This window comes from Phasianus colchicus, chromosome 3, assembly GCF_987193195.1.
Source record: "Phasianus colchicus chromosome 3, bPhaCol1.hap1.1, whole genome shotgun sequence".
Classification (NCBI taxonomy): domain Eukaryota; kingdom Metazoa; phylum Chordata; class Aves; order Galliformes; family Phasianidae; genus Phasianus; species Phasianus colchicus.
Genome location: NC_143438.1, coordinates 75,684,410 through 75,698,746, shown reverse-complemented (window position 1 = coordinate 75,698,746; position 14,337 = coordinate 75,684,410). Strand labels below are relative to the sequence as shown.

The 14,337-nt window shown below is 35.4% G+C and overlaps 1 protein-coding gene across 24 annotated transcripts in view; it reads right to left on the bottom strand.

The window, feature by feature from the left end:
• RIMS2 (regulating synaptic membrane exocytosis 2) overlaps positions 1–14,337 on the bottom strand; it is a 436,018-nt gene that overhangs the window by 104,775 nt on the left and 316,906 nt on the right. The window contains exons 28-29 of one of the 24 annotated variants that reach the window (XM_090137886.1): positions 13,183–13,227; positions 5,367–5,456 (exon numbers count right to left, since the gene is read on the bottom strand). The exons of the other annotated variants lie outside the window; for them this stretch is intronic. Of the exons in view, the coding sequence (XP_089994012.1) occupies positions 5,367–5,456; positions 13,183–13,227 (135 nt within the window). The remainder of the gene's footprint in view (positions 1–5,366; positions 5,457–13,182; positions 13,228–14,337) is intronic. 24 annotated transcript variants of the gene reach the window in all.

The window sequence follows — 14,337 nt, the reverse complement described above, 5'->3', positions numbered from 1 at the left end:
ACTCAGAGAGTTTTTATGATTTTCTTTCTAATTTAGATAATCAAACATCAATACTACTTCAGAAAAGATAATTATCAGCATAGGATACAAATTCACCTTCTACTGCCAGATGAACTCTCCTGAACTAAGTATTTCCCTATTCTACTTCTGTTCTTATCCCAATTATATCATTAAGTTTCAGCACCTACAGAATTACGTAGTCCAATAGCTCACATTGTTAAGACTGCAAGAATGGTTTCCAAAACACATGAAGGCAGGAACAGGGCGCACACATTAAAGAATGTGTATCTTTTGTAAGGTATTTTCAAGCCACCTCAACTAATTATGACCCATCAACAACAATTAAACCCTTACTCCATGCAATTTGTCTGAGACACCAAAGTGCAACATACACATCTGCAATTCCAATTCACACAGTGCCATTTTTTTCTTAATAAAGTATCTTTGTCTCTTGAATCCAGCTTTGTTACTTTCATACAAATAGGCATACTGACCTCCAAAGTGGCACAGAAGAATAACGAAAGCAACTTTTAAGTAATTACATTGGAATGCTTATTTTAAATAAGTACACCTGCTTTATGTCCAACTTTATTCAAGAGGAGCCCCTGCAAAGTAGGGAACACTCATCATTTTTCAAGAAAGGTTATTCCTATCATATATTCCATCTGACTTCTCACTGGATAAACTAATGTCACAGATTCAGTATGGCATGTAATGTGTAAATCTTTCTGTAAATTTTACACACTTCTCTGCTTTTCAAACCCCACAGCACCTCCACAAGACCCTTTTCTACGTTTTCTCCTTCAGTCCTACCTGAGCACTCAGAACCTTGCATGAGGGCTCTGGACAACTTTTTCCTTTCCCATTCAAGTCCTTTTTTTTTAAACTATTTTCCTGCTTAGTAACTTTTCTTCTTTATCAATCATTACCTCTGACTTCACTCTGCTCCTCTCCTTTTCAAGGCTGCCAATTTTATACAAGCATTCTTGTTTGTCTTGTACTCCCAATATGAAATGCCTGTGTGTTCTCCTCTCCAAATGTCTTAACATCACTTTGTCTTCTCCAGACCCAGCGAGTCCCCAGCACTGTTTTCAATACTTCTCATTTTGACTACAACCTTCCTGTAAAATAGCCACCATTTTGTTTTATTTTTGGCATAATCATTTACCACTTCAACTGACTGTATGACAGCAGGTAAATTATTGAACTGCAGTAACATGATTTCTGAAAAGTTTTTTTTCTGTGTATAGTTAAGGAATACTTCCACCAATGATAAAACCAGCCATTTCCTTCCAACTGAAAGACTTGTATACTTCCATTTGTTAAGTGTCACCTTTGAATTTTCTGATGTGTTTATTGCAGATCCTCTAAAAGCTCGGTACAGTCTAAAAATATATATATCTAATCCAAAATAATAACAAGAAAACTACATTTTGATTTCTTGCCATCCTGAAATGTATAAATACATTTCAATTAACTGGTCTCTTTTTGATCAATCATATTAAAATGTCAGCATTTCCCCATGGTTGTGTTACTCAACCACTGCTTAGAAAATAAACATATCTGTGATGAAGGCTGAATATTTGATGACATTACAACCATCTCAAAGGCAACAAAAATGAAACCATCATAGGATGGTTTCCAGACAATCTATGTCAAATATATCAGCTACAAATATGAATAAGGTAAAAACAGTAATACTCTCCTTGCTATCACACATAGGTAGTTCCCGCATCATCTCTGGATGAAAATACAGTTTTCCAGACTAAATTCACTTTCCAAACTTTGGATGGTGAAACCTATTGTTCACTTATTATCCAGCAGGTGACAAGAAATAGAAATGAGTAGCACTACTCTGGTGCCCTAAACTATGTGCTTTTTTCCTTAAATAACCTTACTGTGTTCAGAAAAGATAAATAATGATACTAGGTAAAAATAATTGCTTTTTTAAAAAGAAAAACATTATCTTGTCCAACCGTATTTCTACCAGTAGACAACATTCATTAACCCACAGCCTACTTTTCCAAGTTGTTCTCTTAAAGAAGCATTTATAAAAATGCAAAAGCATGTAAAACTGCCTGCATTCTTTTTTTTTCATTGAACAAGGAAATATGATTACAGGACTAGACCTCTGTTCAGTTGAGAGGCAGGGGCACTGAAAGTAGAAATGCTTAATATACTAGACAGGAACAAATAGCTATTCTATATTCTCTTCGATTCTGCTGTGTCTTGAGAACACACAGTGCTGTAGTTGGCTGAAGAAAGGGCACAGACATTCAAGCCCTGGCTTGAATTTTAATATTACTCTTGGCTATGGTTCTGCAATTTTGCTCTTCCAATCCTTCAAAACCTTTGCATAAATGAGACTGACTCACTGTAATATACTGAACAATAGTTTGGCCAATTATTTCAGAATTTATGAGATTTAAGGCACTGTTAAAAAAACATGTTGATTTCTGGTATATAGGAATTTTATCAGCATCTTCTCTGGTAAAGCCTGAAACAGAAAACCATTTTGCTGCTTTATTCCTTGACCTTAAATTGTCCTCCAACAAATTTGCTAACATAATGTCTAGTCACACAAATATCTTTATTTTAATGTTTCACATTACAAACTATTATTGTTATTATCATTTTACTTGCAATTATTTTTATGATAGTTCACTCAGTGTATAAATGTGATTAATAGCTAACTTTTCTAACAAATTTTCTTAGCTAAAGTTCCACCAGGCCACTTCTATGACTGGTTACACTAGATTCTTAAGAGACAAACAGAACCTAAAAAACTGGAGAAGCTTCTGTGACAGAAGAAAATTCTTTGTATGAAAAGGCAATTAAAAGAGTGCAACAGCATTATTAGGTACCCATACTCCTCTTTGCAGCTTTCTGCTTAACACCAACTGCAGTCAGGGATTATGTTGTGTTAGTACTGCCTCTCTATTCGCTGTGCAAACAGAACATTTAAAGCATTCTCAGATGAAAGAAAGCATAATCCTGTGGAGAAGGTAAATTCCATATTGAAAAGCTTCAAGGAAGCTACTGATTACAGATCTAATATATCTCAATATCCAGGTATGAATATAGTGGCATCTTCTTCCCGTTGCTCTGACTCTGCTATGCCTTGAAAATGGATAATCAGGGTTTGTAAGGATATAGGGATGTCTAACAGGGACAGCAGTGTGCCTGCATAGCAAGTAACTCGCATCCTGGAATCCACATAGTTGTGTTACACTGGTATTCCACTGCATCTCCTGCCTTTTCAGTATCTAGGGTGTTGGTGGGGTTTTTTGTTTGTTTGTTTGTTTTTTTAATAAACAGAAAGCATCTGCTTGGAAAAACATGACGGTAATAGAGGTATAAGCTTCTTGATGACCATTTTAGAATGTAACCACCCCAGCTGTCTCTGCATCACATATCGTTGACCCACCAGTGCATGAAAGATATTCCTGAAAACATAAAGTTGAATTTGTGCTTTTATCAGGCATCAGTCTTCAAAGAAAGACCTCAGACTGTGAAGTGCAGAGCAAAATTTTTGCTCAAGTCTTTATCTATTCTAAGTTCTAACAGTTGTGATTGTGGCTTTCCAAACCAACTCTGTGTATTCTCTGCAGTATTTGATAGTGTTCTTGAGAAAGAAATAGATCAAAAAATCATATAGATACTGCTCTGATATACAAAACATTTACAAAAGTGACTGCTTTTCATATTGGTTTTCTATTGCTATTCTGCTATCTGTTTTCCAGTCTTGCAAGATTTCAGTCATACTCCAAAATCTACAATGTCTCAAGAGCAGGTAGAAAAGTACAATCTCCTGTGTGTAAAAACATGGAAGTTTTCTCTAAACAAGTATTGCTAATAATTATGGATGTGCCATGTGCCATCTGCCTAGATAACAGAGTACCACATTTCTAAGCCTACCTCAGGTGGGAGATGGAGATGAAAAAATCTAAACAGAGAGATTATTCTGCCAAAATTGCTCTGGAAAGTCTACAGTGAAGATCTGCAAACGTACACCGAACCTGTCATGCAATAGCTAACAAAGTCAGCTGGAAAAGAAGATATACTTCAGTTCTGGCTCTCACAAGCAGTGCTTTTTTTATCCTGTAACTTCCTCTGATGCATTAAAGTGTCAGGGAATTGGAAACTGAACTGCCTTCTGCAGCTATATTCCTCAGTTCCTAGTTTACACAGACAATCTGGATTTTGCTGCTCCTGTTTGCTCCTGATTCTTGAATTTTAAGATATACAGTAGCTCAGATTCAGCAGGGAACTTGAAGGAGTTCAGCATGTAGAAAATACTAAAACTGAGACTACAGCATTAACGTAGGAGGTGGTACAATTGGCCAATCATGTAAACTTTAATTTAAATGACTCAAAAACTGTTGCTATTAGAGTGAGACAGTTATTATAGCCAACAGAAAGAGGTCTGCAGCCCAGAATTGTACCTATATACTCTTAGGACTCAAAAACTCCCATTCACTTAAGAAGACAAGGATCAACATTTAAATACAGGATGAAACCTACAATCTAAATCTGTCTAGTCTTGCCTTATACTGTTCCATTCTTACTCTACTCATCTCTATACTTTACAATGTGTTCTTTATTGTAACATCACAGTGTCTTTTGCAAGTGGTTAAAATGCTGTGATTAGCACCTTTGATTGTCTGATTCAGAGAGAACAACACTATTATTATCATCAGCGTTATCATTTCCCCAGTTAGATATGCTTCTTATTGCTACACATTTGCAGTAATGAAGACAGAGTTGAATAATTGCACTTTATGTTTGGATTGAAAGAAAGTTTTTAGTTCCAGAAGAAAGATAGATTTAAGAACTTAAGACATATGGAAAATGCAGTTTGTGCTAAAAAAAAAAAAAAAAAAAAAAAAACGACATTATTTCTGTCATATTTGATGGTACAACGAGGTTTCCAATTCAGCTCTTCACAAGATGACTTTCCCACCATACATACAGTTGATACCTCGGTTCAGTAATCTAATTAAGAATCAGCATGACTTATACCTGGATTCCCAAGGTTTGCACACACAGATAAATCATAACAAAATTCAAAGCTAAAAATCAAGCTAAATCTAATATTTATGTTTAATATTATGCCAGAGTATTTCTTTACTAGTGCATGTGCATTCTAACACAATTATTTACAAAAGCAAATCTATTTTTGCTATTCTAAAACAGAACTATTTACAAGACTATTCTAAATTGTTTCTACATACTAAAAATTCCACACCAAAGTGAAAAGAAAAAAAAAAACAAAAAAAAAAACCATCAAGCACACGCATTACAAAAGCATGAAATGTATTTTTATTGTCTCATGCTTTCATGTGGTTTTCAAAACCCTGACAAACCTGGCTCAGAATGGTGTTTCTTTTTCGGCAATGGTTTGTCATCAGTTATTGTACCATTCACCTTTTTCTGCTGGTCCTCCCATGTAACTTCTAGCACAAACCAAAAAAAATCAGAAATATTATATGACTTATGTTATAAGATACCCTAATACCATTTGGGATAACTCGATCTAAACAAAATACCATCAACAACATAGCAAAAACTTAAATTAGTTCCTTAGTTTAGAGGCCTGTGTTGAAGAAAATTAGCCAACAATTTAAACATAGAAAAGGATATATTATACGTATCTATGTTAATATCTATGTAATATATATCAAATATTCTGGTTTTATACTTAACAACTAGAATTTTAAAAGTTGACGTGATTTATATAATAATTTCTTTCATGTTAAATAATACAGCATATTTTATAGATTCTTAGGATATTGACATATTTTTCTGAATTTAAAAAGACATCAAGCAAAAATATTTTGGTATGAAAGACTTCATAGAAGTATAATTCAAACAAACAAGGCAAAACCAAACCAGCAACCATGTATGTTTGTTTTTAAACTGGAAAAGTATTTAATAAATTGAGTTGTGTGTAATACTTAAAAATATTCAATCCAAATGTAGGTCAAAATCATTTTTCAAACTGGGATTTGATTTAAATTCAGTTGGTACTTTAGGCAGATGAAGTTACTCGATAAAAACTCTCCTCCTACTTACAGTTCCTATACTCTGAAACCAGTATTTCTGAACCTAACTGCACTCAAACAATGCTATAAATTTAATTATCCATACTCTGAAGATTAAACTGGGTGCTTAGCATAAAAGTATAGGTTTGAAACATTTTGATATCTCATGTCAAAACCAAATTGGGACCAATCAATTTGATAAACGCACTAGGCTTCATTTTTGCTTTAGGCTGTTATGAATGTGCTTACTCTGCAAAACTCAAAGTTCCTCACAGACATTAAACACAGTCAAAACCACTCGTACAATATCAGAGAAATAGTCAGTGGTGGAGAAGAATACAATAGATATAGAATTATAGAATCACAGAATGGCCTGGGTTGAAAAGGACCGTAGTAATCACCTGGTTTCAACCCCCCTGCCACAGGCAGGGTTGCCAACCACTAGACCAGGCTGCCCAGAACCACACATTTTCAATCTCGTTAATTAAAATAAAACATTGACCTAAAGTTAGATTATCTCATTACATCTCTTTTTTTTTTTTTTCTTTATTAATTGAGGAGGACTGATAGCTGGCATTCGAACTGTAAGCACATAAAAATGTTATCTGCAGTCATCCTGTAGCCATTCCATCAGTGGCTATTCTGTAACAGGCTGCTGTCCTAAGTGAGGCAGCTTTGGCCTCTAAAGCTGATGGAGTTGTAGAGTTCAGGTAACACATCGATAGAATTTTCAATATAATGATTTTATGACACCACAGATACGCACGCTAAAATAGAAACTGTCACTTTTCTAGTACTCTGTGTATTGTTGAACTTCAGAAAGAATGTTGTTTTTGTAGCTGTGAAACTAAAATCTTTTTTTTTTTATGCTTCTTCCTAACAAAACATGTCCTTTTCTTTATCTCTATGAAAATACGCATTTATCCGTAAGTGAATCAGTGATGCATAGATGTTTCCTTTTTCCTAGGGGAGTTCAGTACAATCATTTCTTACATGACATGAATATTCTATCTTAAAGTTTAATGTTTTACATTAAATATTCTACGTTAATATTCTATGCTAAAAATAAGAAAGTGGCATATAATAAGAATTGTTGCCAATATCCATCTTTTCTGATTAGGAAAGCACCAGCAATGCTACAGCTGAACTAGAATGATGCTGCAAACTGCAGAACTACAAGATGATGCAGCAAAATACCAAGATGCTAACAACAGAGGATTTTCTTAGGCAAATACTAGCTTTTCCCTTCTTTTCTTTGCACTAAGACAGTAACAGCCCTTTAATCTATTACCCTTTCTTCTAAATTTTCTCACATACCTTCTCTTATATTAGTAATTTGTCCTTTTTTATTAAATTTGCTCAGCTTTTACTCTCTGCAGTCTCAACAATTTCTGTGAACCACCTTTTATCTGTATTTTTGTACTGATAGATTTTTAATTATCATAAAGTCTTCACTTTTTCATAAGGACATAATTTAGTCATCTTCTTCTGCAAATGAAAAATTCCCAGGAATTTCTATTTTAAATGTTGTAAGATGAAAGGAATTTCATTCTCAATAATGTATGGTGATAACTACTGTAAAAATCAGTCAGAAGTGGATTGGCCAGTACTTATTAAATAAAGAAGTACAGCAAAAACCTAGTGAAACCATGGGATAAATGTCAAAAGTTGAAAAACTACATTTTGACCCACGTACTTGTGACCTTTAACTCATGCATTAAGAATATGAGAAGAATTAATTAGACTTATATTTAAATTATACTTATATTGTATCTATATTTTACTTATAGGACAGGGAAATTCATATTATATGTTTTAATTCACAAAATAAAGTCCCTACGACAATAAAAGGAGTCATCCTTCTCAAGAGCCCTCCAAGAGAGAAATGCTCTCATCTCTGACAAATCTCCACTGAGGGAAAGTAAGTGGCTTCAAGTCATGACAGAAGAACTGTCCCAGCTGTACTACATCTCATCTGGGAGGAATCCAATCCCACCTTACACTGCTAGCATGCTGTTAATGGCATCAAAGCCAGCTTCATGTGACACAAAGTCAGCAGTGAAGGCAGCCTCCTGCTGCTCCTGCATCAGGGAAACATTCGGATGTCTCGGGGCTGTAGTTTCCACAACCCTGCTGTAGCAAGAGCTAGACAACAGTGCATTTTCCAAAGACAAACAGCATCATTCACAGTCTTTTTCTGACATGATTTGAACATCAACTGGTGCATCTGCAGGTAATATTGTACCTGCATTCTACACCATGACAGAGAACACCATTGCTTAGCTTCTCCTACTGACACCACAACAGCTCATCTAAAGTTTTTCTCCTTGCAAACAGAGCCAAAACGAGCAAATCAATGCTGAGGTATGTTAACAGCATTTCAAAATAATCTGTTGTTCATGAATGGCTATTTAAGCATCACAGTGTGGGTTTAACTAATGCAGTATTGCATTAAAAAGTCTTACACAACTTAATTATTTATTGTTTCCGTTTCATGTTCCTTATGAACTACATATTCTGAGGGGAAAAAAAAAGTGGGCTTCATAAAAAATATTGTCACGTAAGGATATTTCATATTATCCTTACTAGTACAACAAAAGTTGCAGTGCACTGTAGCTGCTTCCTTTATTCCATAAATATTTTCTAAAAAAAAATTACTTGAAAAATACATTAATTATTTGTATTTGAAAATCAATCAACAATTCCAGTCATCCAGTAGCAGGCTCATCATATTCTCCAGAAGAAAATACCATTAATTTTGTTCTAAATTTATTTTTAACTATCTTACTAGCAGGTTCCACTATGTAGGGAATAATATAATCATCTTCTGTTGCTTATATTAGAGAAAACTTGTAGATGCAGTCAAGTAAAATCACAAAGAGAACTTGTTAGAACACTATCTAGTAGAGTCACAGAATACTCTTAGCTAAAACTCAAAATATAATGTTAATACATTAAAAGATATAATAGATCATCAAACATGAAGAAACATCACAAAAATCTAAATATACCAGAAGAAAAAAAATACAATCATTAATGTTACATTAAATATACTAATATTTAATAATGTCTATTTAACTACAATACATCTAAGATATCATATTTAAGCCACTATCAAGGCTTTCTTCTAGGATCGTTTGGGGTAGAGAACGATTTGTTTGTTTCTTATTTTCTTAGATGTTTTTAAAATATGGCAGTTTTGCTCCCTCTTCTGGTTATATGCCTGAAACACGTTGGAAATAAATACAATAGAGCTGGTCTGCTGGCCTCATAAGAATAAGCTTATTCTGAATATCTCCCAATAGTAGCTCTCCTGACTGACCCGTCTAAGTACTACAGGGTTATGTTGGCAGGAGTGCTTTAAGGCAGGAGAAGGGGTGCAAAGAGCTTATGGAAGAGATGGAGATTACACAGAGGTACCTCTGATGTTTCTGCAAGACACTTAGGCACAAGACCTTGGAGACTGGGAACCCAGAATCCCTGTTCAGCATTGCTACCTATTTGTTCTGCTCATATTCCTTTCCTCCAGCACTTTGATCTGTCCTGCTTAAGACCAAGCACTACGCCAGGTGAATTTTTGGTCAGACTGAGTATGGTCTTCATGTTGTTATTAAAGACAAAATAATGATTAATTAACTTAAATAATGCAAATTACAATTAACAACCAACATAAAAGCAGAGCAAAATGCAAGCTCCTGCTCTGCATTTCCCTTCTATAGGCTTTGTTCAAGTTTGCACTCCCATTCCCTGGAGTGTCAGTGAGTGCTCCATGCACACAAAGATAGGTGAACAGCCTACGAATCCATCTGGCAGAGTGCAGGATGTAAGGTTTATCTTGGTCTAGGGATTTGGTTTTATTTTTCAGGCTATTCTGCCCATGTATTCCATACTTATACACCCTAAAACATGTAATATTAAATTTGAATTCATGAATGGAAATTCTTCATGAAAATTCTGAAATAAAACAATGATTCATACAAAGCATTACTTGATATCTTGAATTAAAACATGATTACATCTATAGTATACACCTATAGTATACTTGAACAATCATAAACTTGAGGGGGGATCCTTTTCTAATAAGGTTTGTTATTACCAGCAATTTACACCACCCAATTGAATACATAAGCCTTTGATTTGAGCACTATTTCTTAAGCTTTCTGGCCTATTATGATGCTCATGTTTCTTGGCAGGGAACAGAGTGCACTTGAGGAGCTGAGGAATTCAGTTGCCTTCCTGTGATAAAGGAGAGCTGCCTGAGAAGCCTGAGCTGTCCCCAGAGCCCTTCACCAAAAAACTGGAAGATGCTTCAGCCTCCCCTCTTTTACTCTAGGGCTTTTTCAAGCTGAAGCTCTTGCATTGGGTCCCAGCCACACCTGCTAGTTTTGGTCCTGCTTCATCATCAAAGACCCAATCTGGGAATGGTCCTGAGCCCCATCCTGCCTTTCTTACATGCAAGTCATTGGACAGGTCGAGGGATGGCCTGTCTCGTGTTGCTCCTGGAGCCCCACTCCTGGCTCTGGCTGAGCTGCCAGAATCTAATGGGTGCCTCACCTCTGTTTTGTGTTCCTGTGGGTTTTTTCATTCCACCTTTTCCCAGAGCAAGGAACGCAGTTATGTGCTTTCCTACAACTAGAGTAATCTCAATAACTCTATACAATACTTAAACCTTACTTTTCACAAACTAGAATTTAATTAAAATCTAGTATTACTCTCCCTAAGTTCTCATAATACATTCTCATAATGCATAAAGATATGCCAGATACACTCACAGCACACATTAAACACATTTAGTATCATTCTTCATGCAAAATTCAGAAGCTGCCATGGTCTCTTAGTGAAGTCTAGATTCCACAGGCCAGGGAAACAGAGAGCCCATAAGACTCATGGCTAGTTTGTTTAGTCAGTCAGGAAAAGTGTAGGAATCTCAAATGACCTTAGATAGAAGAAGATGCTGAGATCAGCCAGCAGGATGGTAGTCCCTCTGGCATAATGGCCACATGCCTGTTTTTCAAAAAAACATATGTATACATGAGTACTGCATCACTTCTGGGATCACTTCTTTGACTGGGGTCCTTTATTCTGCCTGGTTTGCATTTCATCTTTCTTAGACTGTGCCTAAACTGTGTGCCAGATCTGGAATTCTATCCTTTGAAATTCCTGTTCTAGTCCTCCAGGCATACAGACTGCCCATGGTGTGGTGGGGCTCCCACACATATGGAAAGCACAGTGCATGGAAAGGAGATAACATGGTGACTTGATCTTGTCTCAGTATACATGTAATATACAAGTAGACTCCAGACACTTCTAATCTGGAAGATAAAAACTGTAAGTATACTTGATTCCCATAATATCAACAAAGCTATTGTGTAACTATGTAAAATATTCCTTAGAATGAGGGAATTGATAACCCCAAAGGCTTCAAATTCTGCTTCAGGAACTATAGCATCTTTTATGTATCTGAAATTAAAGCAGTAAAAGACAGAAATATTAGAAATACACACACAAATGATCGAAAGGTGTCATACAAAACACATGAAAAATGCTAAAAAACTGAGGTAAAACTGAAAAGATCATGTTTTTTATAATGAATATTCAAAATAAAATATAAGACACTAACCACTCTTTTGGACTAAAAAAGCTCTTGCAAATGAAGTTCTATAACAGAATGAACCCAGTAGGGAAATTAAAAAAAAAACAAAAACAAAAACATATTAAACTATCTTTAATACTGGTTAGTATGATTTAATTTATTGTGCAAAGTATCTCTCTCAGGTTTTGATGAAGGAGTAGAAAATAAACTAAGAAGGGAAACACCTTTAGCTTGACTTCATCACTGATTACAAGTTTGTGAAACTAGCCAACTCAATGGCAAAAGCCTCCAGCTTTCGCAGGGTTAGAATTTGGATGTTAGAAGTATAACACAAAAAAACAAAGAGCAGTCTGGTAGGTAAAATGAAGTATGTTTACAGCAGCTGACTTCCAGCTTTCAACTTCATTCAGGACTATTTTGGCACAACTATAGAGTTAAAGAGGTGCCCCCAGTCAATGCTTTATAGGCTGAGCCCTTCTGCAAAGGCATCTCGTACAGTCAGTCTATACTGTGTGCGAGAGGAAGAGAAAAATAAGCAACATATTAAAAATAATGTGTCTCCCAACATAGTGAATAAGCACTGGCAAAACTGAACCACAGCTTTCCTCAAGAGTTATATTCCCCCTGCTACAATATTCCCAGCATAAAGAAAACCAGGTATAGCACAAAATGGTGCAGCTGAGGCTATGACTCACAGGGGCTCCTGGTAGAGATGAAAATGTAAGAATAATTATAAAAATTTTCATAAAGCCAAGGCACTATCTAGGTGGTATTTCATTATTGACGAGATTAAGTCCAAATGTTGTATTGCTTTAGAAGTTCTTGGATAAATTATAACACATTTCTTCAAATTTATCACAGCAATTTAGAAGCATGAACTTGGATAAAATTTCAAGTAAGCAGCTGTGTTGTTCATTACAACTATCCTCTTCTATTTTTAAGTAATAAATTATATCTCCACGTCAACATTTCATGCTTTGCATTAAGCTTATTTCTACAGCACATGAACTAGAATATCCAATACAAAAAGAATTAGACAAGAGAGTTGATTGCTAACAGTGGAAAACTTTCTCTAGTAGGATATGCTAATAAAAATGGTACTGCTCTCTCCATATTAGTAAACTTGTGCCAAACTTGTAAAATACACAGCTAAGGAAGGTAACAGAATACAGCCCCGGTGATAAGTAGACTGTTTTGTAGATATCTGTGAAATATACTTGGTCTTTTAGGGTAAGACAAATTGAATTCCTAAATGAGGAAAAGTGCAAAAACAACCCACTTATTCTAAATAAGCAAATCCAGGTGGTATTCAACAACAGAGCTAACACCAAAAACAGATTTCTGAGCTTCTGAGTCTAGGAGAGATTTTAAAACCACTGCTGAAAAGAATGACTTTAAGTGTAAGTAAAACAACACAATAAAATTGAACATACATGAAGTTACTGATTTTGAACTAGTAGAACTATGGAATACACACACACATGCAGCAAAAAACAAAGTAAACAAAAATATCCACAATTCACTAACAACACCATCACAACTTGCCTTTTCTCCCATTAACAGGTGGGGTTTGATGTTTTTCCTCACAATCTTTATAACATTAAAAACAGACAATGATGATTAACAACTGGAACAGATGTCACAATGAGCAATGTAACTACAGCACACACAAATATTTTGCAAACTATGTTAGCACAATTCCATGCACTGTGTTTGAATATCACAAAACACAGAGTGAACACTACACACATACGAGTGAACAATGCACACTTACAGACAAAATCACAACAAAAGCAAGAAGAGTGTACACTGCACTATAATGTAAAAAAGGGAAAGCCAGGATCTTAAAGGACACTTTGGACGCTTTAGTACAAACTACAATTTAAAAAACTTCTCTGCTTACCAGCTGCCCTCTCTTAAAATTATTCCAGCATTCAGATTTCTGAATAAGTAATGAACCTATCATAGTAATTATTTCCGATTTTAAGAAGAAAATAGTGATCTGTATTTTCTTTTATTAACTAACGAGGGAAGCAGGATCCTGGTTGTAGGATTCCAAATAATCTGTGATTCAGGCAGTTACGGTGTTCAGCAGGATGGGATTTCAGGCACACTTATGCTTAACTGGTAACTTTCCCTACCAGCTAGCACTAGATGAATTTTTGGCTCAGATTATCACATCTTTGGGGGTTCCTACAGGAACAGCAAATTCTCTCCACATAACTGTGGTAATAACTGCACTACACTGTCATTCTCAGGGCTGTGCTCCACGAACTCTGAGCTCTGGACCACACTTCCTACTTTTAGGCAGCTGAATTTAACATTGACCTACCTCGAATATTTACAACCGCAAAACTTAATCTGTGCTGCTCTTCCACATCCATCATAGCTGACATAATGTCACAGAAAATTATCAGCATGGATAACAAGTTATTTTTGAGAAAAAAGATATCTAACTTGAAGAGTAAACCAAGATGTGACCTATTAACAGTGAATGCAACTGAACATTTATGCTTTTACGATTCTTCCATCAAGAAAAATACGTGAGAGCATAAACTACAATGGAAAATCTCTGCTTGTCTTTGAAATCATAGGAAGTGTGTTTTCTGGAATTTGAATGTAAACTCATACATTTTAATCACATAGTATTTGAGTTCAAGCATTCGCATGTTTGATTTGATTATCTTCTATCAGCTCTCA